The 26,593-nt window shown below is 45.2% G+C and overlaps 1 protein-coding gene across 2 annotated transcripts in view; it reads left to right on the top strand.

Annotated features, from left to right (window-relative positions):
• The window catches only part of CCR6 (C-C motif chemokine receptor 6), a 293,164-nt gene that overhangs the window by 109,409 nt on the left and 157,162 nt on the right, over nt 1-26,593 (top strand). The window contains exons 4-7 of one of the 2 annotated variants that reach the window (XM_069769455.1): nt 17,134-17,205; nt 17,341-17,658; nt 17,735-17,891; nt 18,011-19,076. The exons of the other annotated variant lie outside the window; for it this stretch is intronic. Of the exons in view, the coding sequence (XP_069625556.1) occupies nt 17,469-17,658; nt 17,735-17,891; nt 18,011-18,413 (750 nt within the window). The 5' untranslated portion in view covers nt 17,134-17,205; nt 17,341-17,468 and the 3' untranslated portion in view covers nt 18,414-19,076. Of the gene's footprint in view, nt 1-17,133; nt 17,206-17,340; nt 17,659-17,734; nt 17,892-18,010; nt 19,077-26,593 lie in introns of those variants that run through there. 2 annotated transcript variants of the gene reach the window in all.

Here is a 26,593-nt window from a genome sequence, read left to right as displayed (position 1 = left end):
GTTGGACAGTGGAAATCGCTACAGCACAAGCAGTTTCAGGGGTTAATCTTTCCTCCCTAACTATATCCCTTTTTCTGATGAAGCTGCAGCAACGATCGGCAGACGTAAGATGTCGGTCGGCGTGCACACCTCTTTATAGCCCCTGTGACGCCGTAGAAAGCAAGCCAATCACCGTCATGCCCTTCTCTAAGATGGTGGGGACCAAGACCTATGTCATCACGCTGCCGACACTCTGCGTCCTCCTTCATTGGCTGAAAAATGGCGCTGAAAGCATCATACGAAACGTGACTTTGGCGCGAAGATCGCCGACCTCATGCCTGATCCCACACTAGGATCGGGTCGGGTTTCATGAAACCCGACTTTGCCAAAAGTCGGCGATTTTTGAATTTGTCCGATCCGTTTCGCTCAACCGTATTTGAAACTACAAATAATCAACACTCTGCAATGCTATGGCTTATACTGCACATACATTGACATGTGTGAATCAGCACTCTGTCTCTGCTCCCTGCCTGACACATGACAGTACACATTATGCACACCATAGTGAGTGCAGCGGTAAGCCAGCGGCTCTGATGAGAGTTGTAATTTAATTTCTCTGGCCTCCGATGTGATCGCACATCAGAGAACAGAGAAATAGGGTCTTTGATCACCCCCCATACTTACCAATATCTCCCGGTGTCCCTGGATCCTCCTGCTTCCCCGCACAGCCGCTGGCGTCTTCTTCCGGTAAGAAAATCTGACGGCTGGCACCCAGCAAGAATAGGAAGATTTTTCCTATTGGTCCATTTTGGTCACTGTGATAGACCCTATGACAGTGATCAAAATAAAAAAAAATTTGTAATTAACCCCCTTCTTTATCACCCCCTTAAAAATAATAAAATAAAGAAAATGCATTTATTTCCATTTTCCCATTAGGGTTACAGTTGGGCTAATGTGAGTTGGGCTAAAGTGAGGGTTAGGGTTGGGGCTAAAGTTAGGGTATGTTCCCACATTAAGGATTTGTTCACAATTTGCTACAGATTGGACGCTGCATCCAATCCGCAGTGTCCAGATTTTACAGCATAGTGGAGGGGATTTTATAAAATCCTGTCTCCAACATGCGTTCAGGGCCGCATCCGGTGGCCCTGCGTAACCGGACATGCGGGACGTCTTTCCAGACTGCAGCATGTTTATTTATCTTGCGGAGACACTCCATCTACGCAAGATAAATATCAGTCTATGAATACGATGCGGTGATTCCGCATGTGTTCAATGAACACATCCGAAATAACCGCGCGTAAAACAGGGGGCGGTGCTTTGGGCGGAGCAGGGTATCCGCTGCATCCAAAGCACAGAAATTATGCCCCATGGAAACATACCCTTTGATTTGGGGCTAAAGTTAGGGTTAGAGTTGGGATTAGGGTTAGGGTTGGATTTGGATTAGGGTTTGGATTAGGGTTAGGGTTGAGATTAGGGTTAGAATTGGGATTAGTTAGATTAGAATTAGGGTTGGGACTAGGGTGAGGTTTGTGGTTAGGGTTATGGTTAGGGTTGGGATTAGGGTTGGGATTAGGGTTAGGTGTGTGTTGGGATTAGGGTTGCGATTAGGGTTATGGTTAGGGTTGGGATTAGGGTTAGGGGTGTGTTGGGGGTTAGGGTTGGAGATAGAATCGGGGGTTTTCACTGTTTAGGTACATCTGGGGGTCTCCAAACGCGACATGGCACCACCATTAATTCCAGCCAATTTTGCGTTCAAAATGTCAAATGGTGCTCTCTCACTTCTAAGCTCTGCTGTGCGCCCAAACAGTGATTTACCTCCACATATGGGGCATCAGCATTCTCAGGACAAATTGGACAACAACTTTTGGGGTCCAATTTCTCCTGTTATCCTTGGTAAAATAAAAAAATTGCGGGCTAAAAAAAACCATTTTTGTGGAAGAAAAAAGTATTTTATATTTTTACGGGTCTGCATTATGTACTTCTGTGAAGTACTTAGGCATTCAAAGTGCTCATCACACATCTAGATAAGCTTCATGGGGTGGTCTAGTTTCCAAAATGGGGTGACTTGTGGGGGGTTTCTACTATTTAGAGACATCAAGGGCTCTGCAAATGCAACATGATGCCTGCAGACCATTCCATCAAAGTTTGCATTCCAAAACATCACTACTTCCCTTCCAAGCCCTGACGTGCGCCCAAACAGTAGTTTTCTCCCACATATGGGCTATCAGTGTACTCACCACAAATTGGACAACAACTTTTGGGGTCCAATTTCTCCTGTTACCTTTAGTAAAATAAAAAATTGCGGGCTAAAAAAATCATTTGTGGATTTTTTTTTTTTATTTTCGCGGCTCTGCGTTATAAATTTCAGTGAAACACTTATCATATTGGATAATTATTTACTAGCAAACAAGTAAATTGGTTGCTGACCGTGCAGTGAAAAAATGAAATTGTCAGATGCCACTTCCAAAACTGCTGAAGAATCCAACAAAAAAATGTGTGCATATTGGCACATCCAGAATTAGATAAAATATCCAAATTTTATTTCACAAGTTACACAATTAATGTTGGTGGTAACAAAAAACACTACTGACGCATTTCTGGAGCTTGTTGCGCCTTTAAGGCCGTGGCTACACATGCGAGTGCAATGCGAGAAACTCACGCATCAATACCCGGCACTGCCGCCGGCGCTCGGGACTCGAGCGTGTGGCTACATGTTTTTCTATGTACCTGAACGCTCCGGTCCTGAGTGCCAGCGGCAGTGCCGGGTATTGAAGCATGAGTTTCTCGCATTGCACTCGCAAGTGTGACCCCGGCCTTAGACATAGATAATAAATAGACGTTGTGGATGCAAGCTTTTAAAAATAACCCTCCACTTCCAATCACTTAGAAACACCAATTATCATTATGCAAATTGTGAGATAGCGCTACCTGAGTGTTTGCGGGGGACACTCGCTTTACACGGGATTCAAAGCATACAGGAGCGGTTTCCTCACATAAACGAGTCTATTTGGTTTATTAGCTCCGCATATATTACATTCACGAACATGTCATGACCACCAGTCTGTTCATGTAGCAGATAAACTTCTCTGCCGTATATTACAACCAAGAGCTCCACTCCGCAAGCTGACTCCTTGTCAGTCCTGGCTTTGCCAACACAGAAGCTGTCCCAGACATGGTCTCACCAGGTGCTTCCAGGAAGTCTCCAGTCTCACAGGATCTTCCAACACCGACCATCCAGGTCCACTGTCTCTCCACATGCTCTTCAGGAAATCTCCACTCGCCGGAGCTTCCAACTCAGACCTGACCTCTTTCAGGACCTACAACACAGATCATTCAGGTCCAAACACTCTGAACCATGTGACCCAAACCCTGGTCACATTATGTAGTTGTAACCACTCCCATAGGTGGCACGTATGAGTGGCTAGTTTGACCTGCCCAGCTCTCAAACTAGCCCTGTAAAGGTACTGTCACACTAGACGATATCGCTAGCGATCCGTGACGTTGCAGCGTCCTCGCTAGCGATATCGTCCAGTGTGACAGGCAGCAGCGATCAGGCCCCTGCTGTGCTGTCGCTGGTCGGGGCAGAAAGTCCAGAACTTTATTTGGTCGCTGGACTCCCCGTAGACATCGCTGAATCGGCGTGTGTAACACCGATTCAGCGATGTCTTCGCTGGTAACCAGGGTAAACATCGGGTAACTAAGCGCAGGGCCGCGCTTAGTAACCCGATGTTTACCCTGGTTACCATCCTAAAAGTAAAAAAACAAACACTACATACTTACCCATCGCTGTCTGTCCTCCAGCGCTGTGCTCTGCACTCCTCCTGTACTGGCTGTGAGCGTCGGTCAGCCGGAAAGCAGAGCGGTGACGTCACCGCTCTGCTTTCCGGCTGCCCGGCGCTCACAGCCAGACCAGAGAAGCAGAGCGCCGAGGACAGACAGCGGTAGGTAAGTATGTAGCGTTTGTTTTTTTACTTTTTAGGATGGTAACCAGGGTAAACATCGGGTTACTAAGCGCGGCCCTGCGCTTAGTAACTCGATGTTTACTCTGGTTACCGGGGACCTCGGGATCGTTGGTCGCTGGAGAGCGGACTGTGTGACAGCTCTCCAGCGACCAAACAGCGACGCTGCAGCGATCCGGATCGTTGTCGGTATCGCTGCAGCGTCGCTAAGTGTGACGGTACCTTAAGCCTCTCTTTAATACTGAGTAAATACTTGTGGGACTACAGGTCCCAGAACAACACTACTGGCTTACAGCGCAGACTTCCTCTGTGACACATGCCGTCCATTCACAATACCACCGGTCACTGTTTCACCATCACAACTACGCCTCCAAGCGCATCCTGAGGAGCACATACAGTGTCCCCTGGCTGTAACATGGGTCACTGCATCCCAAAATAAAAGCAGTTCAACATACACAGTCTAAGTTATAATAAAATGCATTATTATGACAAAGGCAATACAAAAGTATGACATTATTTTATGATACCGTGTTTAATAAATAAGCATGGTATCACTTCTAAGATTCTTCCAAAGGTTTGGACTTTGTACCAAGCCTGAAGTTTGATTTTTTTCAAATATTAACCCCTTTACCCCCGAAGGTGGTTTGCACATTAATGACCAGCCCAATTTTTACAAAACTGACCACTGTTATTTTATGAGGTAATAACTCTGGAGTGCCTTAACGTATCATGCTGATTCTGAATTTGTTTTTTCGTGACATATTGTACTTCATTATAATGGTAAAATTTCTTTGATATGACTTGCGTTTATTTGTATAAAAAGTGAAAATTTGGTGAATATTTTAAAAATGTTGCAATTTTCAAGCTTTTAATTTGTATGCCCTTAAAGCAGAGATATGTCACACAAAATAGTTAATGAATAACATTTCCCACATGTCTTCTTTACAGCATCACAATTTTTCAAAGAAATTTTTTTCGTTAGGAAGTTATAAGAGATAAAATTTGACCAGCAATATCTCATTTTTCCAACAAAATTTACAAAAAAATTTTTAGGGACCACATCACATTTAAAGTGGCTTTGAGGGGCCTGTATGATAGAAAATACCCCAAAAAGACCACATTCAAGAAGTTTATTAACCTTTCAAGTGCTTCACAGGAATTCATGGAATAAGGAAGGAAAAATTAACATTTAACTTTTTTTCACTACAATTTAACTTTAGGCTATTTTTTTTTATTTTCACGAGGGTAACAGGAAAACATGAACCCCAAAATTTGTAATGCTATTTCTTCTGAACATGCCGATTCCCCATATATGGAAAAAAAATCACTGTTTAGGTGCACGCCAGAGCTCGGAAGGGAAGGAGCGCTGTTTGAATTTTTGAAAGTAATATTTGCTGGTATCATTAGAAGATACCATGTCGCATTTAGAGAGCCCCTGATGTGCCTAAGTAGTGGAAACCCCCCACAAGAGACCCCATTTTGGTAATTAGACCTCTCAAGTAGATGTGTGGTGAGCATTTTGAACTCCACAAGTGCTTCACAGAAGTTCATAACATAGTGGCATGAAAAAATCATATTTTTTCCAGAAAAATTATCTTTTAGCCCCAAATTTTTTATCTTCAGAAGGGTAACCAGAGATATTGGACCACAAACGTTTTTGTACAATTTGTCTTGAGTATGCTGATACCCCATATGTGGGGAAAAACCACTGTTTGGGCGCATGACAGAGCTTGAAAGGGAAGGAGCACTGTTTGCCTTTTTCAGTGCAAATTGGCTGGAATTGAGATTGAATGCCATGTTGCACTTGTAGAGCCTCTGATGTGCCTAAACAATGAAAACCTACCACAATTGACTCCATTTTGGAAAACAGACCCCTCAAGGAACTTATCTAAGTGTGCGGTGAGCACTTTAAACCCTCAAGTGCTTCACAGAATTTTATAACATAGAGTTGTGAAAATAGACAATCATATTTTTTCCACAAAAATTAGCTCTTAACCCCAATTTTTTATTTTCACAAGGGTAACTGGAGAAATTGGACCTGTCATGGGGTTACAGCGACAGTGTGGAGCCAGAAGACCACAGAGTCTTATTGTTCCTACTCCAGAGCTGGGAAGAAGCACTTCTCCTTAATTTTAAATGTTTTTTTTCTTCTGGAAGAACAGGGGTTAATTGGCCATGCTGGAAATCTCTGTGCTCATAGCTGAGCTTGGTTAGCTACTCCTTTTCCCTTTATAATCTGGGCTCTGATATAAATCCTTGTCAGAGCTAGCTTTATTGCTGCATGGCTAATAGAGGGAAAGGAGTTCTTTTGAGAAGGAAATTTAGAGAAGTTATTAGTGACTATTGCTTGGTTTGTATGCACTGTAATTCCTTATCCATCTCTATTTTGGTTTATTCCCCTACCTTCACACCCCGGTGTATTCCTCTGTTATATGTGAGTAAATATTTTGTGTCTGGAGTTTTCTGTTAACCCATGTTTGTGTTGCCTTGTTTGTTGGGTTGGTGTACTACGGTGCAAAGTAGCACCCCTCTTCCCTGGGTGGGGGAATAGAACAGACGAAGGGCTAACTCAAGAGATAAGGCAAGGGCGGAGGCCCTGACATCTTCACCTTCGGAAGTATCCTGGGAGACACAACTGTGTCATGACAGGACCCCAAAAGATGTTATGACATTTGTCCTGAGTATGCTGATACCCCATATGTGGGGGAAAACCACTGTTTGGGTGCACAGAAGAGCTTGGAAGGGAAGGATCACCATTTCACTTTTTCAAGGCAAAATTTGCTAGAATTTAGATCGGACGCCTTATCGCGCTTGGAGAGCCCATGATGTGTCTAAACAATGGAAACCCCCCACACATCATCCCATTTTGGAAACTAGACCTCTTATAGAACTTATCTAGATTTGTGGTGAGCAGAGAGGAGCAAATTTGTTTGGATTTTGGCCCCGAATCTGATTTTGACATATTTGGGCCATATTCGAACACTATTCATGCTGAATATATGTCTTATGATTGGTTCCGAACATATTTGGTAATTTCGACTCCCCTTGACTCTAATGACGTTCGGCTCTGTTCGACGAATATTGCAAAAACAATATTCTAATCCGATCGTATTCGGAACTGAATCCTACCAAATTCACTCATCTCTGTTGGTAAGCATTTGAACCCTCAAGTGCTTCACAGACGTTTATAACGTAGAGTCGTGAAAATAAAAAAAATAATTTTTCCACAAAAATTCTTTTAGCCCCCAATTTTTTATTTTCACAAGGTTAACAGGAAAAATGGACCTCAAGATTTGTTGTGCAAATTCTCATAAGTACGCAGATATCCCATATGTGGGAGAAAACTACTGTTTGGGCACACGTCGGGGCTTGGAAGGGACGGAATGACGTTTTGGAATGCAGACTTTGATGGCGTGGTCTGCGGGCATCATGTAGCATTTGCAGAGCTCTTGATGTGCCTAAACAGTGGAAATGCCCCACAAGCAGGGCCGTATTTGCAACTAGGCATTGGAGGGCACATGCCTAGGGTGCAGGGGTGGCACCAAGACAGGGAAGACATTTTTTTTATTAACCTCCCCTCCGTTAGACAATCCAGGAAATCTGTTGTCTTTTCAGGGGAGGAGGGGACGGGGGCACAACTCCATATCCACCTCGATGCAGGGAGCTGACTGACCCAGGAAGTAGTGGCACTGCAACTTCCGGGGTCAGAGGTCCCTGCATTCGAGGTGCTGCAGCATCTGTGCATGTGAGGAGGACACAAGAGCAGGTGAGCGCTCATAGAGCTGAAGACGTGGGGGAAGGCTGGTGCTGCTGTATACTGGTGAACAGGAGAGGCTGGTGCAGCTGTATACTAGTGAACAGGGGAGGCAGGAGCTGCTGTATATTGGTGACTAGAGGAGGCTGGTGCTGTATACTGGTGACAGAAGAGGCTGGTGCTGCTATACACTGGGGAACAGGGGAGGCTGGAGCTGCTATATACCGGTGAACAGGGGAGGCTGATGCTGCTGTATACTGGTGACAGGGGAGGCTGGAGCTGCTATATACCGGTGAAGAGGGGAGGCTGATGCTGCTGTATACTGTTGACAGGGGAGGCTGGAGCTGCTATATACTGGTGAACGGGGAGGCTGGAGCTGATATATATTGATGAATGGGGAGGCTGGAGCTGCTATATACTGGTGACAGGGGAGGCTGGAGCTGCTGTATACTGGTGAACAGGGGAGGCTGGTGATGCTATATACTGGTGAACAGGGTAGGCTGGTGCTGCTATATACTGGTGAACAGGGGAGGCTGGTGCTGCTATATACTGGTGACAGGGGAGGCTAGAGCTGCTATATACTGGTGAGCAGGGGAGGCTGGTGCTGCTATATACTGGTGACAGGGGAGGCTGGTTCTGCTATATAGTGGTGACAGGGGAGGCTGGTGAATCTATATACTGGTGACAGGGGAGTCTGGTGATGCTATATACTGGTGAACGGGGAGGCTGGAGCTGATATATATTGATGAATGGGGAGGCTGGAGCTGCTATATACTGGTGAAAGGGGAGGCTGGAGCTGCTATATACTGGTGACAGGGGAGGCTGGAGCTGCTGTATACTGGTGAACAGGGGAGGCTGGTGCTGCTATATGCTGGTGAACAGGGTAGGCTGGTGCTGCTATATACTGGTGAACAGGGGAGGCTGCTGCTGCTGCTATATACTGGTGACAGGGGAGGCTAGAGCTGCTATATACTGGTGAGCAGGGGAGGCTGGTGCTGCTATATACTGGTGACAGGGGAGGCTGGTTCTGCTATATAGTGGTGACAGGGGAGGCTGGTGAATCTATATACTGGTGACAGGGGAGTCTGGTGATGCTATATACTGGTGACAAGGGAGGCTGGTGCTGCTATATACTGATGAACAAGGGAGTCTGGTGCTATGCAGGCTGGGGATTTGAGAGTCTGATGCTTTAGAATGGGGATTAGGGGGCATATTCCTATAGAATAGTTTTTATTGGCGCTATAAAGTTAAAGAAGTTGTCCACTACTATAACTTTTTTTTGTTCATAAATCTTGCTATTATGTGCCACTGAAAACATCCACTGTGTTAATTTTAGCAATATTACCTTTTATCATGCTGTAGCAGCACATTTTCAGTGCTGGATCCAGCTCTCATGGGGTTAATCAACAGCTTCCTTTCTCCTGACTTATTGTGCTCTAATACTACAAGTTCCATGATGTAGTGCACTGGTGTCTAAGCCCAAACCTAGCACACCCACTCCAAAACACACTCAAAACCCTCCCTCTATCTTCAAAAAGATTTGTGATGTCATTTCTGTCCAACTCCCTCTTTTACATTTGTCCAACCCACACTCCATTACAGATAGATAGATAGATAGATAGATAGATAGATAGATATGGGATAGATAGATAGATATGGGATAGATAGATAGATAGATATGAGATAGATAGATAGATAGATAGATAGATAGATAGATAGATAGATAGATAGATATGAGATAGATAGATAGATAGATAGAGAGAGAGAGAGAGAAAGAGATATATGGGATGGATAGATACAGATACTATATATCTATCTATATCTATTTCCATAGATATGTCCATATCCATGTTTCTACACCCCTTCACCCTTGGAGCTTTTTTCATTTTTTCGCTTTCGTTTATCGCTCCCCTTCTTTCCAGAGCCATCATTTTTTTTGTCAACATGGCCATGTGAGGGCTTATTTTTTGAGGGACAAGTTGTACTTTTGGATGACATCATTGGTTTTACCATGTCATGTAACTGAAAATGTGTATTGAAATTGCAAAAAAAGTGCAATCCTACACTTGTTTTTTGCTTGGCTCTTTTGCTAGGTTCACTAATTGCTAAGGCTATTATTATTATTATTATTATTATTATACATTTTTATAGCGCCATTTATTCCATGGCACTTTACATGTGAATACGAGGCAAATATAGACAAATACATTAAAGATGAGCAGATAACAGGCACACGGGTACATAAGGAGGGAGGACCGTGCCCGCGAGGGCTCACAGTCTGCAGGGGATGGGTGATGAAACACTAGGAGAGGGTAGGGCAGGTTGCGCGGCAGTTCAGTAACTTCATGATCACTGCAGGCTGTAGGCTTGTCGGAAGAGGTGAGTCTTCAGGTTCTTTTTGAAGGTTTCTATGGTAGGCGAGAGTCTGATGTGTTGGGGTAGAGAGTTCCAGAGTATGGGGCAAGCACGGGAGAAGTCTTGGATGCGGTTGTGGGAAGAAGAGATGAGAGGGGAGTAGAGAAGGAGGTCTTGAGAGGATCGGAGGTTGCGTGCAGGTAGGTACCGGGAGACCATGTCACAGATGTATGGAGGAGACAGGTTGTGGATGGCTTTGTATGTCATTGTGAGAGTTTTGAACTGGAGTCTCTGGGCAATAGGAAGCCAGTGAAGGGCTTGACATAGGGGAGAGGCTGGGGAATAGCGGGGAGACAGGTAGATTAGTCGGGCAGCAGAGTGTAGGATGGATTGGAGCAGTGCCAGAGTGCTAGAGGGGAGTCCAGAGAGTAGGAGGTTGCAGTAGTCGAGGCGGGAGATGATAAGGGCATGCTATGTGCACACGTTGCGGATTTGATTGCAGATCCGCAGTGTTTTTTGCCACACGGAATTGCATCAAATCCGCAGTGTAGTACACAACCAATGTAAGTCTATGGGAGCCACAGACTTGTTGTGCACATGCTGCGGAAAAAGCCGCACCGAAACGCAGCTTTTTTTTCCCCACAGCATGTCACTTATTTTGTGTGGAACTGCAGCGTTTCTGCATCCATAGACTTGCATTGAGTCTGGCACATCCGCGGCAAAACCGCAGATGTAAAAAAGATCTGCAGTTTTGCTGCAGATGTGGGTCTGAGAAACGCTGCAGTTCGGGAGGAGGGAAGTGTGTGGGCAGTGACTGTGTGCATGTATGTGTGCGCGGGCGGGGTCTGCGGACTGTTCAGTTGTGTGCGGCGCTGTGCGGAACTGTTCGGGTGTGTGTGGGGCTGTGTGGGTCTCTGCGGGGGGTCTTTGGGTGTGTATGTGAAGGCATCATCCGATGAGACTACAAGTATGCAGCATCCAATCTGCAGCTAATCTGGATGTAATCCGGACAGTGGACACGCACCCTACACTATCCATACATCTATCAATAGATATATCTATCCATAGATATATCTATCCAGATATATCTATAGATAGATACAGTATATGAATAGATAGATGTATGCATCTATAGATCCATCTATATGTAGATCTATCTATCCATCTCATCTATCATCTATCTATCTGTGTGTGTAATAAAGTGTGGGTTGGACAAATGTAAAAGAGGAGGTTGGACAATAATGACATCAAAATTTTTGTTGTTGTTCAATAATACGTCTTTATTTAGCTTTCAAAAACGCATACAAAAATGCACCAAAAACTGCATCAAAACCAGTTTGCATCAAAAACCAGTTTGCATCAAAACTGCACCAAAAACTGCATCAAAACCTTGCAAAAACTGCACCAAAAACTGCATCAAAACCATGCAAAAAGCGCACCAAAAACTGCATCAAAACCGTGCAAGAAACGCAACGAAAGCTGCATCATAACCGCACAAAAAATGGACCAAAAACTGCACAAAAAATGCATCAAAACTGCACCAAAAACTGAATCAAACCCGTGCAAAAACCGCACAAAAAACTTCATCAAAACTGCACGAAAAATGCACCATAACCGAGCCAAAAACTGTGCCAAAGACGCATCAAAACTGCACCAAAAACTGAATCAAAGCTGCATAAAAACCGCATCAAAACCGCAGCAAAAACTGAATCAAAACTGCGCAAAAAAAGCTCAAAAAACACATCAAAACCGCACAAAAAATGGACCAAAAACTGCATAAAAAACACACCAAAAATGCATCAAAACCGTGCAAAAATGCAGCTGCGTTTTCTGCCAGGAGATGCAGATTTTGTGCACAAAATTCTACACCCAAATCTGCAACGTGTGCACACAGCCTAGAACTGACCTGCCATTATGATTCTCCAGGTCATTATGAGTTCATGGACACCAAACATGTCTAGGTTCTTTTTTATCTAAGTGGTGAAATAAAATTCCAAACTTTGCTAAAAAAAATAAAATAATTGCGCCATATTCCGATACCCGTAGCGGCTATAGTTGAGATATCGGGTTGGGTGAGCACTTATTTTTTGAGTGCCGAGCTGACGTTTTCACCGCATTTGTGCAGATACGTTCTTTTGATCGCCCGTTATTGCATTTTAATGTAATGTCGCGGCGACCAAAAAAACATAATTTTGGCTTTTGATTTTTTTTTATCGCTACACCGTTTAGCGATCATGTAAAATTTTTAATTTTTTTACTTGAAAACAGCTGAAATGTTGATGCTTTGAAGTGGGCTCAACGCCAAAGCCCACCTCAAAGCGGGGGATACTGCCAGCTAACGTACTATTCCGTCTGCTGGCAGAAAGGGATTAATGAACAATATGTTTCAGTTAAAAAATGGGGAAAAAAAGTCGTGGGCTCCTGCGCAATTTTCTGCGCCAGAGGGGGAAAGCCGATGGCCGGGGGCCAATATTTGTAGCCTGGGAAGGGGTTAATACCCATGGCCCCTCCGAGGCTATGAATATCAGCCCGCAGCTGTCTGCGTAGCCTTTACTGGCTATTAAAATATGGGGACCCCTCAAAAAAATGACGTTGGTTCCCGCCTATATTTTATAGCCAGAAATCTACGCAGATAGCTGTGGGCTAATATTCATAGCCTAGAGAGGGGCCATGGATATTGACCCCCCCGGCTACAAATACAAGCCCGCAGTCGCCCCAGAAATGGCGCATCTGTAAGATGCGCCAATTCCGGCACTTGGCTCCTCTCTTCCCACTCCCATGTAGCGGTGGGATATGGGGTAATAAGGGGTTAATGTCACCTTGCTATTGTAAGGTGACATTAAGCCCGGTTAATAATGGAGAGGCGTCAATAAGACGCCTATCTATTATTAATCCTATAGTAGTGAAAGGGTTAAAAAAATTAAAGACACAGCCAGAAAAAAGTATTTTAATATTCTTAATTTAACCATACTTACCATACTCGATCGCCTGCAAAAAAATTAAAATAATAAACCAACCATATACTACCTGTTCGCCGTAGTCCAATTAATAACGAATGTCCCACAATGATCTCCCTTATAGAACAGTGACATTGGGTGATGTCACTGCTCTACAGGGCCTTCAGTGACACACTGACAGGAGACGATGGCTCCTGCAGTGCATCACTGAAGAGGTTACCTCAGTTCAGGGTCTCATTTTATGGCAAAGCTGTGTGAGAATTTTCCCACACAGCAGTGCCACAAGTGAGACTAGGGACTATTTTCTCACAGGGGAGTAATAATACATTGTGAGGAATACATTGTGGAAGGAAACCTTCCTTCATTGTATTCCTGGAGCCCCCAGAGAGCGGTCGCATCAGCTGATGCTGCTGCTCTCCACAGGAGATCATCTTGGGACACTCGTTTTAATTGAATATCTGCAGATCAGGGAGTATAGTGTTTGTTTATTATTTTAATATTTTTTTTACAGGTGACACTGGCTTCGGGGATCAAGGTGCCAAGGTGATGGTGAGTATGTACTGTATGTTTTATGTACTGTATGTCTATATGTATGTACTGTATGTCTATATGTATATTGTATGTATGTACTGTATGTATGTACTGTATGTGGCATGTTGCATGGTGCATGTTGCATGCCGCATGTTGTATGTCGGATGGTGCATGTTGTATGTCGCATGTTGTATGTCGCATGTTGTAAGTTGCATGTTGCATGTTGTATGTCACATGTTGCATGTCGCATGTTGCATGGTGCATTTTGTATGTTGCATGTCGCATGGTGCATGTTGTATGTCGCATGTTGCATGTCGCATGGTGCATGTTGTATGTCGCATGGTGCATGTTGTATGTTGCATGTCGCATGCTGCATGTTGCATGGCGCATGTTGCATGTCACATGTCACATGTTGCATGTCACATGTTGCATGGTGCATGTCGCATGTTGTATGTCACATGTCACATGTTGCATGTCACATGGTGCATGTTGTATGTCACATGTCGCATGGTGCATGTCACATGTTGTATGTCGCATGTCACATGTTGCATGTTGTATGTCACATGTCACATGTTGCATGTCACATGGTGCATGTTGTATGTCACATGTTGTATGTTGCATGGTGCATGTTGCATGTCACATGTTGCACGTTGTATGTCACATGTTGCATGTAGCATGTTGTATGTTGTATGCCACATGTTGTATGTTGCATGTCGCATGTCACATGTTGCATGTCACATGTTGTATGTCGCATGTTGTATGTTGCATGTCACATCATGCATGTTGTATGTCGCATGGTGCGTGTTGCATGTTGCATGTTTTATGATGCATGGTACATGTTGCATGGTGCATGTGGTATGTCGCATGTTGTATGTACTGTATGTGTGTAATGTATGATGCATGTCTATATGTATGTTGTATGTACTGTATGTGTGTAATCTATGTTGTATCTATGTTGTATGTCTATATGTATGTTGTATGTACTGCATGTGTGTAATCGATGTTGTATGTATGTACTGTACATGTGTATATGTGTTGTTTTTTTTTTACATTCAACACATTAGCCGGATGATGGGACTATTACTGTCCCATCATTGACTAATGTGTCACTCACTGTCACTGTAGCAGGCATAGCCCGATGGGACTAGTAGTCCCATCGAACGATGCCTGCACACAGAGACACACACACCAATGACCCCCCACCCAAAGCAGACCCAACGCACAGCCCCACAGACCCCCCTGCCCTGCCCACACATCCCAGCACTGCCAGGAGATCCCAGCACCAGCCACAGACCCACCACGCAGACCCCCCCCCCACCGCACGTAGATCCCGGCACCGGCCACACAATCCAGCACAGCCAGCAGAGCAGACCGCCCCACATGCAGCCCCGCCCCACCCCCAGCACAGCCCCACAGGCAGACCCCAGCACCGCCCACAGCCCAGTCACTCTTGATGAGTGACCACTGTCTGTGGAGGCTGGGTCATGCCTGCTGCTGATGTCACGTCAATTTCCAGAGTCTGGAAATTGACGTGACGTCAGCAGAAATTAGCGGCGGCTACAGCCTGGGGGTCACGTGACCCGGACTCAGCCGCCAGAATAGCGCCGCTCACAGGTTAAAATGGCAACATAAGGTATTTGCAAAATTCATTAGGGGCCCTGGGGGGATACATTGGGGGTTAATTGAAAGTAGTGGACAAACCTTTTAGATCTAATTTATTTAATATGCAAATGAGGGTGTTTCACAGCACTCTCGTATTTCTTTACTTAAGCTTTTTTGTATTGTCAACGCTCTGTTAGTAAAAGTGCTGTCTAAAATCAGCTTGCAAGTCTGCGCTTACTCAATGAGGCTGATTTCACAATTGTGTTTTTCTCAAGTCAGGCAAAATCAGGTTTTTCAACCAAAGCCTTTCAGGATCCAGTTTTTTTTGTCCTTTCACTTTAGACTACTTTCACACATCAGGTTTTTGCAGTCAGGCGGAATCCGGCGAATTTAAAAAAAAATGGAACCGGCGAAAGCTGCCGCCCGGATCCGTTTTTTTCTCATAGACTTGTATTAGTAGAGGATTGCATCGGATGACCTCACGTTGAGTTCGGTTTTCAGAGGACAATTGTTTTTCCGGCATCTGGAGAAAACGTAGACAGTAATGTTTTTTGTCTGTGGCGAAAAAACAGAAAGCTTCCAGCTTTTTGCTGTAATGGAAGCCGATGGGCGCCGGATCCAGAAAATGACGGATCTGGCGCCGGATTCCATTTTTTTAAACTGAGCATGCTCCGATACAATTAGCCAGCCCCCAGGACACAGATATAAACACTGCCAGTGAGGCCTTCACTCATCCATTTACCAGCCAGCAAGACAGAGAATTTTTTCTCTGTCTTGAAAAGACAGAGAATTTTTTCATATTAGCAAGACAGAGAACACCTGCCTCAAGAGCTGAACCTGCCACCAGAGCCAGAGCTGAATCTGCTCCAAGCCAGCCAGCTCCAGCCACAGCCAGCTACAACCACAGCCATCTGTAAGGAGGTGGAACAGAAGAAGAGTCCGTGGGCGGTTACCTTCTCGGCTCTATGCCTGGAACCATTGAGCTCTGCTGCAGGTTCCCCGGGGGACAGACTCAGAGACTGGGACAGGAAGGAAGCCGGGCAGAGAGCAGGAAAGGCGCGCGCGCAGGTGTGCAGAGGTCAGGGCAGGACGCAGCTGCGCTCCGGGGAGGAGAGAGGGCTCCCGGTCAGAAGACAAATGCAGAGAGATTGCCCAGAAAGACTGTATCTTGTGAGTACATGAAAGCGGACTCTGCTGTGACTGGAGAGGAGTGCCTTGACACCCGTGCAGAGACTGTGACCCCTGGTACCCACGGTATCAGTGCAGAGCCCCTGATTCCTGTTAAGAGACTTAATAATAGACCATCGTTTTCCCGGGACAGGCTGTGCTGTAAAAGCTAAAGACTCAGAGCCTGTGCATATAACATTAACTCCCGAAACCCTAGGCAGCGGGTTCCTAGAGACTACTTAGCCCAGGGACAACAGAGGGACGACAAGTGCCGCTGCTTCTCGGCGCCTTCGTTGGAGAAGACGACCCTTCAAGCAAGTCCTCATCAGACTGATAAGTGTTCTTTTTCTCAAGAAATCCCGCTTAATTCTGTTACACTGTTTGACTCCCATATTTTGCACCGTTATCTTTTCAGTTCATATTCTACTGTTTTCTCCCTGCGAGGAGAATATTGTCCCTTTTAATAAATCCCCCTCAACAGTTGGTCTGTCTGTTCCATGGTGACATAGTCTACCCTGCACACTATTACACAGCTACAGCCATGTCTTCATCCGGGAGCCCTCCCCCGTGTCGTCAGCGCTGTGAGATAAATAAATGCTCTTTTTTTTTTTTTTTGGTCATTTTCATTTTTTTGATTGTAGTGATGTTGACGTTATATGTATGTATGTATGTATGTATGTATGTATGTATGTATGTATGTATGTATGTATGTATGTATGTATGTGTATATATATATATATATATATATATATATATATATATATATATATATATATATATATATATATATATATATATATATATATATATATACATTTTTGTATAACAGGAAGCTGCAGAAGAGGTGCTTCCAGAAGGAGATGTAAACGGTGGAGAGATACCCGGAGTGGGCTCGCAATTGGTAAGTTTACATGCATCGCAGAACCACATCATCTCACACATCACAGTTCACACAACACAAAAACAGATTATTACAGACATCACCATACGCACAACACATAGCCTATATCCAAGCAGATAATTTTTTTTCTTTTAGTCTTCTGATTCTGCGGCTCAATCTAGAGGTCCTCAAAGCTCCTTTCAGGGTCGTCGGCGTGAGCGTCAGGGCGGTCGCCATCGAGTAAGTAACTTTTTTTTTCAAACTTATTTTGTTTTTTGAGTCTAATGTCTCCTGACTCTGACAGTGAGGAGGCCGAGCTAAACATCGATCTAATTCGAGAGCGGGAGCCGCAGTTGAACACGGGGGACCGCCGCCACGCCGATATCGTTGTGACCCATCGACTCTGGGAGCAAGTGTGCCATGAAGTTGTGGACAACTCGGAGGACATCGATGTTCGGTCTCAGAATCAAGCACGTAAGTATTCACAGTTCAGTTATGTTGGTGGATGTAATGTGTTGTATACTAACCAATTTGTGCTTTCACTTTTCAGGTGAGAGAGTTGTCAAGTGGTGGTGGTCAATCAGGGATCGCTTCAAGAAGGAGTTTAACAAAGAGATGCAGGCACCGAGTGGATTGGGAGGATGCAGGAGCAAGTACAAGTATGCAATGGCCCTGTCAATCATCCGGTCAACGATGGTGAGCAGAAGGTAAATATTACCCACCCCATTTAATAAAAAATGTTTACATGTCTAACTCTTTTTTTGGGTTTCAGCCAGGCCATGCAATATCAATATATTAATTATATATTTTTTTCTTTATTTCACAGCACCGTCTGCAGCACTCGGGAGCCTGCAGTGTTGAATCCTTCTGGGCCGATTCCTCAGGAGATTGCCACTGCGGGTCACTTCGACAGACCTGTCCCCTCTGCACCTTCCCAGCCTTCCCTCACATCTGATCCCTCCGTCCAATCCACCAGCGCTGGAGCATCGTGGCTGACTGCGTTACATGAAGCTGCTGGTGAGGATATAGATTTTCCTTTACCCCATCCCTCTGACACTGCTGCCACCTCAAGAACACCTGTGGGTTCTGGGCGGCAGCGCCAGAGCGATCAGGAAAAGAGCTATGCACCCGAGTTCTTGTATTTAAATGCAGCCTTCCAGAACTGTCTCAAACTGTTGTCTGAGAAAATGACTGCAGGATTTAATTTGCTCAGCAACAATATTCTTTAGTTGCACACACTTCTGGATGAATTCAGATTCAAGTAAATCGCCAAACCATTCCTTTTTCCAGGCAGTACACGAGCGCATGGATAAGCTATCTCCTGATTCACAGATGCATGTAATGCAATCGTGATAGCTTGCTCTAGCGCATGTTAGCTCCCAAGCCCCTCCACCCTCCCCGGTAGTTCCTCCCGCACCTGCCCCCCCTCCAGCCACTGTCCCTCCTCCCCCTCCTAGACAATACCAGCATCCATCCTTGTACCAGCATCCTGCACCGTGCCAGCATCCTGCCCCATACCAGTTACCAACCACATCATCCGTGCTTCCACTCCCTGCCCAACCTCTACTCCCTGCTCACTACCACCAGTCTCCTTCAACACCCACCATGCCCCAAACACAACCCTCTTCTCCACCTACCATCTTTTCTGCCTCCCAATCCCTCCACTCCACCCTCCAAACCTTCCAAATTCCCAACACTGCTCCCAGTTTCATGTCCACCCGTTCTTTCTTTCTCCACCCCTTCACCTGTTTTACCTACTGATCTGTCATCACCACATCACATTTCTCTCTCCACACTCCCAATGTCAAAGTGTCCCCATCTGATAGCCCCTCCAGTATTATCTCCACCCCACACTATTTAAAGCACTGCAGAATATGTTGGTGTTATATAAATAAAATGATTATTATTATTTAAATTTATAAAGCATTTGTTAGTTAAAAATTTGGTAATAAAAACAGTTTTTTGGTTTAAAAATTTTGTCTTTCATTTATTAATTTATAAGGTTAAATACTTTGGTTAAAGCAAGGTACAATACTTTTTGTAAAGAAGGTAAAATACTGTGTGTAATACCCAACCAGGTACAATACTTTGGGTAAAGAAAGTAAAAAACTTTGGGGAGAACCCAACCAGGTACAATACTTTGGGTAAGAAAGGTACAATACTTTGCGTAAAAAAGGTAAAATACTTTGGGTAATACCCAACCAGGTACAATACTTTGGGTAAAAAAGGTACTATGCTTCGGGTAATACCCAACCAGGTACAATACTTTGGGTAAAGAAGGTAAAACAATTCGGGGAAAACCCAATCAGGTACAATTTTTTGGTAAAAAAGGTACAATACTTTGCGTAAAGAAGGTAAAATGCTTTGGGTAATACCCAACCAGGTACAATCCTTTGGGTAAAGAAGGTAAAATACTTTGGGGAAAACACAACCAGGTACAATACTTTGGGTAAAAAAGGTACAATACTTTGGGGAAAGAAGGTGAAATGCTTTGGGTAACAAGGTCCAAGACAAATTTTTCAAGCTCTCTCATCCTGCCAGTCTACTCTTCTTGAGGTGAAATAAAGTATTCAGCAAATTTGTACCTCATTCTGGAAACTGACACAGAACTTCTATAAGTAATGTTGTGATAATCATGCAAGGTGGTTTCTTCAGAGTGGTCATCAAAGGAAATAAGTTCCTTGCATATAACAAAATTGTGCAGGACCACACAAGCTTTCATCACCTCGTCCACGGTGTCAGTCTTCAGGTTGATAGCGGTCAATAGAACTCGCCATTTTGCTGTCAGAATCCCAAAAGTGCACTCCACCATTCTTCGTGCTCGTGTGAGGCAGTAATTAAAAATTCTTTCAGTTGCCGTTAATCCACCACTGGAGTATGGTTTCAGCAGGTGTTCCGAGAGTTGGAAGGCTTCATCTCCAACACAAACAAATGGCATTGGTGGCCCAGAGGTTTCAGGCAGCAGTCTTGGGGTGGAAATTGGAAGGTGTTTCCATAGAGATGATGCCCCATTGCAGACAATTTAAAAACTTGTGAATCCTTGGAGCGGCCATAGGCCCCTGTATTGACCGTTATAAGTTTGTATTCAGTTTCAGTGATGGCCATGAGCACAATGGAGAAATATTTTTTATAGTTAAAATATTCCGATCCAGATCCAGCAGGTTTGATGATGTGGATATGTTTCCAGTCCACTGCACCCAAGCAATAGGTAAACTGACAGATTTGTTGAAACTTTTCCGCTATTTCCAGCCAACTCTCCGTTGTGCGATGTGGTGTAAACTCGCCATGTAAAGATTCCCACAATGCACGGCAGGTGTGCTTCACAATTCTAGAGATGGTGGAAATCCCAAGTCTGAACTGGAAATGGAGTGACGAAAGGTTATTCTCCAGTTGCAAGGAATCTGTGAAAAAAAGGGAAAAATGAGTACAAAATACCAGCAATAACATCAAAGTTATAAGTCAGTTTTTACAGTAGGAGATACAATAAAAATAATTATTAAAAACTACCAGCAACAACATCTACTATATAATTGTCTAAGGGTCACTTCCGTCTGTCTGTCTGTCCTTCTGTCACGGTTATTCATTCGTTGATTGGTCTCGGCAGCTGCCTGTCATGGCTGCCGCGACCAGTCAGCAACGGCCACAGTCCGATTAGTCCCTCCCCTACTCCCCTGCACTCACTGCCCGGCGCCCGTTCCATAATCCCATCCACTCACCGCTCACACGGGGTTAATGGCATCGGTAATGGCCCGCGGTGTAACGCACTCTGTTACAGCTGCTATGAACCCTGTGTGTCCTTAACTATTTACTATTGATGCTGCCTATGCAGCATCAATAGTAAAAATATGTCATGTTAACCTTCATCAGGCTGCATAATTTTACAATGTTAACAGGCTGCAGAGGTACAATTGTACCTTCATATATATTTTATTGAAATTTGGCCAATATATTCTGGACCAAAACTGCAGAGATGTCACGAAATTTCAGTCCTCTACGGCTTTTCAAAAAAAAAAAGTTATTGCAATTTTAAAACGGAATAGTTACAATTGTACCTACTCAGCCGGACGAAGGTTAAAAATAATAAAAAAACAAAAAACCTGCTATACTCACCATCCACCGCCTTTCCCACACCTCGCGACGCTCCCAGGACCGCTCCATTGCAAGCGGCAGCTTCCGGTCCCAGGGCTGGTGTGCGACAGGGACCTGCCGTGACGTCACAGTCATGTGACCGCGACGTCATCACAGGTCCTGCTCATACCAGCCCTGGGACCGGAAGCTGACGCTTGCAATGGAGCGATCCCGGGAGCGTCCCGAGAAGCGGGAAAGGCGGCGGATGGTGAGTATAGCAGGACTTCAACGGGCCTTCGGAAGGTGAGTATATGTTTATTTTTTTTACGTTTCTATACTACGTGGTCTGTGCTGGGCAATATACTATGTGACTGGGCAATAGACTACGTGGCTCTGTGCTGTATACTCCGTCGCTGTGCAATATACTATGTGGCTAGGCAATATACTACGTGCCTGGGCAGTATACTACGTGACTTGGCAATATACTATGTGGCTGGACAATATACTCCGTCGCTGTGCAATATACTCCGTCGCTGTGCAATATACTACGTGACTGGGCAATATACTACGTGGCTGGGCAATATACTACGTATCTGGGCAATATACTACGTGACTGGCAATATACTACGTGACTGGCAATATACTACGTCGCTGGCCAATATACTATGTGACTGGGCAATATACTACATGGCTGGGCAATATACTACGTGGCTGGGCACTATACTACGTGGCTGGGCAATATACTACGTGGCTGGGCAATATACTACGTGACTGGGCAATATACTACGTCGCTGGGCAATATACTACGTGGACATGCATATTCTAGAATACCCGATGCGTTAGAATCGGGCCACCATCTAGTTACAGTTACAAGTGTGCTTTAACAGGAGGAGATACAATAAAAATGGCTTACCAAAGAGCCACCATTAGATGATCCGCCGGTGAAATGGAGAAGCGGCAATATGTGTCACTTCTTCTGATGAGGTGTCCAATTCTTTTCACCAATAAATCAAAGTTCTCCATTTGCATCTGTACATATGGGAAACATTTCTCAGGGTTTCCTCGTAGCTCCATATATAGTGTAGAATACACCCCACGCGTCATTCTCTGTGGATCCACAACTGTCGTCGGCACAGACGCATGATGCGCTGTCTCTCTCACTCCTTCTCCAGAATAATCGCTTTCAAATGATTCGCCTCAACAGTAAAATCCACAGTAATCTTCAGAATGTTTGCCATCACGCCTTCCATCTTCACCACTTATATTAATAAGGCATATCGTCGAAAAAAATCGGACAGTCAGGCCAAAACAAGGCCACAACATCCCCCCATCAAATAAAGATAGAGGGTATAAACTACCTAATGCCAATATGCATTTTAAACGGCAGAACTTTTGGATTTAGGTGAAACACCACTTTTAGTGATGGGATAAAAGTCACTAAGACTAATTATATCAGTGGGAATAATTGTACCAATTGTACCAATGATCCGCGGGGGATGGGGGATGTTGTGGCCTTGTTTTGGCCTGACTGTCCGATTTTTCCGACGATATGCCTTATTAATATAAGTGACCTTCTATACAACTGTTGGTATATTATGCATATTATGGTTCTGTTTTAAACATTGAACTGAGATTGTGGACTTTTTTGGCATTGTATTATAGTGTATAAGTGTGATCTATTATGGCTTTATTGTAATATTGTTTATATTGTGCTACTGGGAGGGATTTCTTTCCCCTTGTGTATCTGATATCTCATTACAGGTTCTAATACAATGGCTGAAATATGGCATATAAAATAATTGATGAGAACTCTGGACACATGCAGTATTGCTCCATTGGGAGTATGAACATTATAAAAGTCTTGCACTTTATTGCTCTGCTCCACATGAGCGGACATAGATTCTAGATTTGTGCACTACTACACTGACTGATGTGGACTTATCATGAAGGAGCACCTTGGAAACCCTTTTGACATGCGCACTGGTGATCAGCTTCCTTTGTGCGGACAATCTTTGACATGCGCACTGATGCCATTGGAGATAGGGACTGTGACATGCGCACTGGTGCCTCCGGAGATCGGGACTTCACAGATATGCGCACTGAAGCGCTGGGCTCTGATATGTGTGGGCGGGTCTTAACCTAGGACATGCGTATTTGGAAAATGGCCTTTGGACTTGCGCAGTGATGAGCGCTGCATGATGGATATAGTGCGGTCTCATGATATAGGTTTTGGTGACTCGATTGGGCCGCATCTTCCATGAACACGCCTACAGCGCTATGACAACCACCAATGCACTGCCCTGATAGGGGGGACGGGATTTGTTTACATCTTGAGTGCCGGGAGTTTGTCACTGTTTTTGTGGGCTAGATTATGTATAGGGGAGTGATCGGGGGTAGTTGATTTGTGTTAGATGGGGAGATGTATTGATTGCTACTCATATGGGATTGTTTTTATATTTATATATGTATATTATATCGTTATGTGTTTTTTCTATTGTGATATGGTATCCCTATTGGTTGTTGGTTAATTAATGGGGTGGGCGTAAGGGTATATAATGGTGGTTGGAATGTTTTGTACTGTGCTTGACAAAGGTCCTCGGACCGAAACGTTGCTGCAGGAGGCAGAATAAAATGGGAGCTGCTTTTTCACTTCCTGGTGTGGCGCTGTCCTTCTCTTCATTTGAATTTGGACCTTTTTTCTGGGATGGACCCCCTGGTGAGGACGTGTGCACTGATGTCCATAGAGACGATGAAACTATAGGGTGCGGCCTTACTATATTTTTAGAAGATGTGCCCAGTCCTGACAGACCACCCAAGTAGCGAGGGTCCCCTGCCTCAGCCTGTCTGGTGCACTGGAAGCGCAACACGGCAGGGGTACTGCTTGTGTAGGCGACAGCAGAGGGAAGCAGCCTTCAGGGGTAGTGCTGGCTTCATGGTGGCCCATCGCCGCAGGTACTGGTAAGTATAAGCTGCGTAGGCCATCTCCTGGGACTGTACCGGGCTGGCTGGGCGTTCCAGGTCGGGGTGTTATTCTCGGCAGTGGTGTTGGTGGTGTTGGCATCAGTCACAGCAGCAGTGTTGGTTCCGGGATGTCTGAGGATGTGCCGGGTCATGCCGGGAGTACGCAGTCTGAAGGGGTGGTCCCTGATGATGCGGCCAGTGACACGACCCGATGATGCAGCCATGCATGCGCGGTCCAGGTCGCGGGTGGTGATGTCATCTGCCGGCGCGCCCCTGTAGCACGCAATCTGGAGGTGGTAGACAGTGCGGATGCCTGGGCTGTAGCGGGGGCACTCGTCCAGATTTCAGCTGGGGGTGCAGTCTCAGGGGGATACCCAGCAGCATGCCTTGTAGTACCAGGCACACCACCAGGATTTTCCTGCTGGCCCCATCTGGGGGCCGTACCTTGGGGGAGCTTCTAGACATTCTTCAATATGGATTCACTAGAGCAAGAAGCGCCTCAGCACTCGCCAGAGCAGCAGCATCAAGAACAGCATCAGCTCTCAGAGAAGCCCCATGGGAAAGTCTCCCAGCAATGGTCTAGTGGCAGTAGTCGTGCTGGTGGAGCTAAAGGCAGACCGAACAAGTCCTCAGGCCGTAGAGATATATCACTGGCTGGAAATGATCCCCCACAGATTACGGTACCACTCATTACACACCACGGGTAAGTGATCTACGAGAAAGTTCACTTGGTGATGTACTGTTTTCTCCTTTATGTTCCCTCTCTCCTTGTTTGTCTGGGGAGAAAGTGTTCTGCTAAAGCTAAGCATAGAGAGTGTGCCGAGTGCGGAGTTCCACTTCCGGATGGCCATGAAAGTAAACTGTGCAGGCCTTGTATACAACATTTAGTAGCAGAGGAGACCCCAGACTTTACCTCCAGCCTGAGGGACATGGTCAGACACGAAGTTAGGATTTAAGGGTAAAGAGCCCAGATCCCCCATTTCAATCCCCCTCATCCTCGTCATCTTTAGAAGTCGGGTCAAGTCATTCTTGTTTCCCACTTGATCGGGTAAATCGACTTGTAAAAGCAGTAAACAGTACCATGGGGATTGAGGAACCACGGTCAAGATGCTCCATGTAGGACATGATGTTTAAGTGGCTAGACCGGAATGCTCGTAGATCCTTTCCCGTGATCGATAAGATAAGCTCCCTGACACATAAATGGAAAAAGCCCGAGAGGAAGGGTTCTCTACCACCAGCTGTCAAAATAAGGTACCCATTCGAGGAGGCGGCATCATCCTCTTGGGATAAAGCCCCAAAGCTATATGCGTGTTATGATCTGGTGGTTTAGGAACAACATGAGACAAGCTCTGAAGGACGTGGTATCTGTACTGACCGCAGACCCTGAACCTAGCAGCGCAACTAGAAATAGCCGTGGGGGGTACCTGACGCTCCCTAGACCGCTCGGCACAGCCTAAGATCTAACTTCCCCTAAAGATGGAAACAGGAAACCTATCTTGCCTCAGAGAAAATCCCCAAAGGAAAGATAGCCCCCCACAAATATTGACGGTGAGTGTTGTGAATTCTGTGGCAGAGCTCCCTCCTGTGGTCAGAAGTGGTACTTCGGCTGATTCTCTCTGTGAGCTTCCGTTGGTGGAGGAGAGTGGTACTGCGGCTTCTGAGTTTCCTTCCTCAGGTGTTGTGGTGAAGTCGTTAGGTGCTGCTCTATTTAACTCCACCTAGTGCTTTGATCCTGGCCTCCAGTCAATGTTCTAGTATTGGACCTGTTTCCTCCTGGATCGTTCCTGTGGCTTGCTGCTCTGCATACCTAAGTTCCGCTTTGCTATTTTGTTTGCTGTTTTTTCTGTCCAGCTTGTATATTTGTTTTTTTCCTGCTTGCTGGAAGCTCTGGGACGCAGAGGGTGTACCTCCGTGCCGTTAGTTCGGTACGGAGGGTCTTTTTGCCCCCTTTGGGTGGTTTTTTGTAGGGTTTTGTGTTGACCGCAAAGTTACCTTTCCTATCCTCGCTCTGTTCAGAAAGTCGGGCCTCACTTTGCTAAATCTATTTCATCTCTACGTTTGTCTTTTCATCTTAACTCACAGTCATTATATGTGGGGCCTGCCTTTTCCTTTGGGGTATTTCTCTGAGGCAAGGTAGGCTTATTTTCTATCTTAAGGCTAGCTAGTTTCTCAGGCTGTGCCGAGTTGCATAGGGAGCGTTAGGCGCAATCCACGGCTGCCTCTAGTGTGGTTGGAGAGGATTAGGGATTGCGGTCAGCAGAGTTCCCACGTCTCAGAGCTCGTTCTATGTTTTTTGGGTTATTGTCAGGTCACTGTATGTGCTCTGACTTCTATGTACATTGTGGTACTGAATTACCTTATCATAACAGTACTGGAGGCC

Source organism: Ranitomeya imitator, chromosome 5, assembly GCF_032444005.1.
Source record: "Ranitomeya imitator isolate aRanImi1 chromosome 5, aRanImi1.pri, whole genome shotgun sequence".
In the NCBI taxonomy this organism is placed as follows: domain Eukaryota; kingdom Metazoa; phylum Chordata; class Amphibia; order Anura; family Dendrobatidae; genus Ranitomeya; species Ranitomeya imitator.
Note: the sequence above shows the minus strand (reverse complement) of the source record. Positions and strands in the feature narration are given on the sequence as shown.